Source organism: Austrofundulus limnaeus, unplaced genomic scaffold, assembly GCF_001266775.1.
Source record: "Austrofundulus limnaeus strain Quisiro unplaced genomic scaffold, Austrofundulus_limnaeus-1.0 Scaffold17, whole genome shotgun sequence".
NCBI lineage: Eukaryota > Metazoa > Chordata > Actinopteri > Cyprinodontiformes > Rivulidae > Austrofundulus > Austrofundulus limnaeus.
The window spans coordinates 2,356,157-2,358,845 of record NW_013952419.1 but is presented as its reverse complement, the minus strand read 5'-3'; the positions used below and the strand labels follow the sequence as shown (position 1 = coordinate 2,358,845).

Sequence of the window (2,689 nt, the reverse complement as noted above, 5' to 3'; positions counted from 1 at the left end):
TTTTCGAAAAACCCAAAAACCACCTCCACCAACCGCCTAAAAATACATCCACTGGAACCGGACTGGAACATCAATGGAAAAGCACCCAAACTGACCCGTACTGACACTGACTCGTACCGACACTGACCCGTACCGACACTGACCCGTACCGACACTGACTCGTACCGACACTGACTCGTACCGACACTGACCCGTACCGACACTGACCCGTACCGACACTGACTCGTACCGACACTGACCCATACTGACACTAAGTGGCACTAGTAAAGAAATCATATAAGCTTCCGTTAATGAGGTTCGTTTGTGTTTGTTTCCCCAACAGGTAACCAGGTTGGTACCCCTCCAGTTGGACCTCCGGGTAGTCTCCTAGGTTTACCTTTACCTAATCCTTCAGGTGGCCCTCCAGTAGGTCTGCCAGGTGGTCCTCTGATTGGGCCTCCTGGTGGTCCTATGGTAGGTCCTCCTGGTGGTCCTATGGTTGGTCCTCCTGGTGGTCCTATGGTAGGTCCTCCTGGTGGTCCTCCGATTGGTCTTCCAGGTGGTCCTCCAAGTGGACATCCCAGAAACATCCAACCTCCTGCTGGTCTCCTGGGTGCACGGCCTGGAATAATGCCACTCCAGCGCCCCTCTGGTCCACAAGCACCACAACACATGCAACGTTTCCCTCCTCCCCATGGGCCAAGACTGCCTCACTCCAGCATGCCCCCTAATACTCCACAGATGATACCCAGGGGGCCACACCCCCAGATAATGCACCACGAGCCCCCTACATCTAAAGGAGGTTTTGGTATTCCCCCACCACACAATATGAGGGCTCCTTTCCCTCGTGGGCAAGGACCTCCCCCTCAAACTAACCCGACTTCTCCATTTATCAGACCAGGGGGACCCAGAGGCTTAGAAGGACCAGAAGAAATGGATGACAGGCCATTTAGAGGAGACAGGCCTGGATTCAGAGATCGAGAGCAGGAGCGGGACCGAGACTGGGATCGAGACAGGGACAGGGGTTTTGGAGGGGGTAGACGCTCTTTTGGTGATGGAGGGAGGGGAGCTGGTGACAAAATGGATGGGAGAGACCGACATGGGGGTTGGCAGGAAGATGGAGGAAATCACCGTGGGGGAGGATGGGAGCGAGACAGAGATCGGGAGAGAGACCGGGACCGCGATCGGGACAGAAATAGACGGGACTGGAGAGAGAGGCGAGGCAGCCCTGACAGGGACAGAGAACGGGGGCGTGGTGATGATGGGGAGAGAGATCGTGGAAGGGCAGAGGGAGGAGAAAGAAACAGGGGAGAAGGGACAAATGTGGACAAAGGCAAAGGACCTGAAACTAAAGGGGACAAGCCCAGGCGGTCAGAACGACGAGAGAGGACCTCACGGTGGGACAAGGACGATCGATTGGCCGAACTGGAAAACATGGACAAATTTCGSAGCTTCAACAGCTTGGAGCAATCTTCTGTGAAAGCTGTGCTTACCATGGATACCAGTAAAGACCCAGATGGGAAAGCCTCTGAAAAGAAGGAACAATCTAAACATTTAGCTTCACCTGCAGAGGTCACTACAACAGAAAAACCTGTGCCCTCTGAGTCTCCACAGTCAGCTCCAAGTGAGCCCACAGAAACAAAAAAAGAATCATCATCATAGGCCGACAGCCTGTGACTCTGTGAAGAACTGAAAGATACTAAAGGTTTCGTCCACTGTTCTAGTCTCAGTTGTTGGCAGATGAAATTCAACCTAGTCACTGTTTGTCAGATGGTAAATGACAGTTTCTGGGCTGTAGTATATTTCTTTAACACAGGCATCTCCTGATATTTTCTTCCTTTTTTATTGTTTTATTTTATTGCATTGTTTGTGTACACACAGGTAAAGTAATACTACCACAATGGCCCACATTTGTTTTTAACTTCCTGTGCTTATTTATGAATTGGCAAGAAAATTATTTTATAAATAATTATTTTTAATTTGCCAAAAATATCTGTCAGACACTGATTACTGTCACAAACAAGCTCCATTATTTTTCCTGGTCATGTTGCGTGTTTAAAGTCAGTTTTTAATTTCATTCTAAAAATTCAAGAMGACTTCAAATAAATCAAACACATGCATGGAAATAATGAAAGTGAATTTAAAACGTATAGTATGCTGCAATTACAACTGCTTTTGAGCATATATTGATTTATTTTTTTCCTTTGAAGTTTTGCCCCTTTTTCTCTTAATATTGCAGTACTACAAAGRTGTTACCAACTTTCTCTGATAAACATTTCTAAAACATTGTTGGAGTCAGTCATTTAAATTTAATCAGACATGCATTTAATTTTCTCCAATATCGACTATGAGAGGCTTTATACTTAATCCATTTTCAATTTCATACAATTAAGAATAAAAGTAACAAGAAGGCGTGCGAAACTTCTGACATTCAGAAATTTAAAAAAATATATAACAATGTAAGCTTAAAGTAATTGATGCTTACATGTGCTTCAGTTAAAACAAATATATTTTTTTGCAACCACCTTACTCTTTCTACTGTTGGCAACACTTATTCAAAAACGCAAAAAAAAAAAAAGCTTTTATTTCAAGAAACATTCTCAAATTTACTTTCAGTATATTGGCTGACAATTTCTCAGTAATACATAAAATTTAAGTTGAGTTCCACTGCAATTTGTTAAATGTTAAGAATGTAGTTTAAGTATATATA

General features: G+C 44.6%; 1 protein-coding gene across 1 annotated transcript in view; it reads left to right on the top strand.

The window, feature by feature from the left end:
• The window catches only part of scaf4a (SR-related CTD-associated factor 4a), a 10,782-nt gene extending 8,362 nt beyond the window's left edge, over window positions 1–2,420 (top strand). The window contains exon 19 of the mRNA XM_014003244.1: window positions 323–2,420. Within this exon, the coding sequence (XP_013858698.1) occupies window positions 323–1,641 (1,319 nt within the window). The 3' untranslated portion in view covers window positions 1,642–2,420. The remainder of the gene's footprint in view (window positions 1–322) is intronic.
• The last annotated feature ends 269 nt before the right edge of the window (window positions 2,421–2,689 follow it).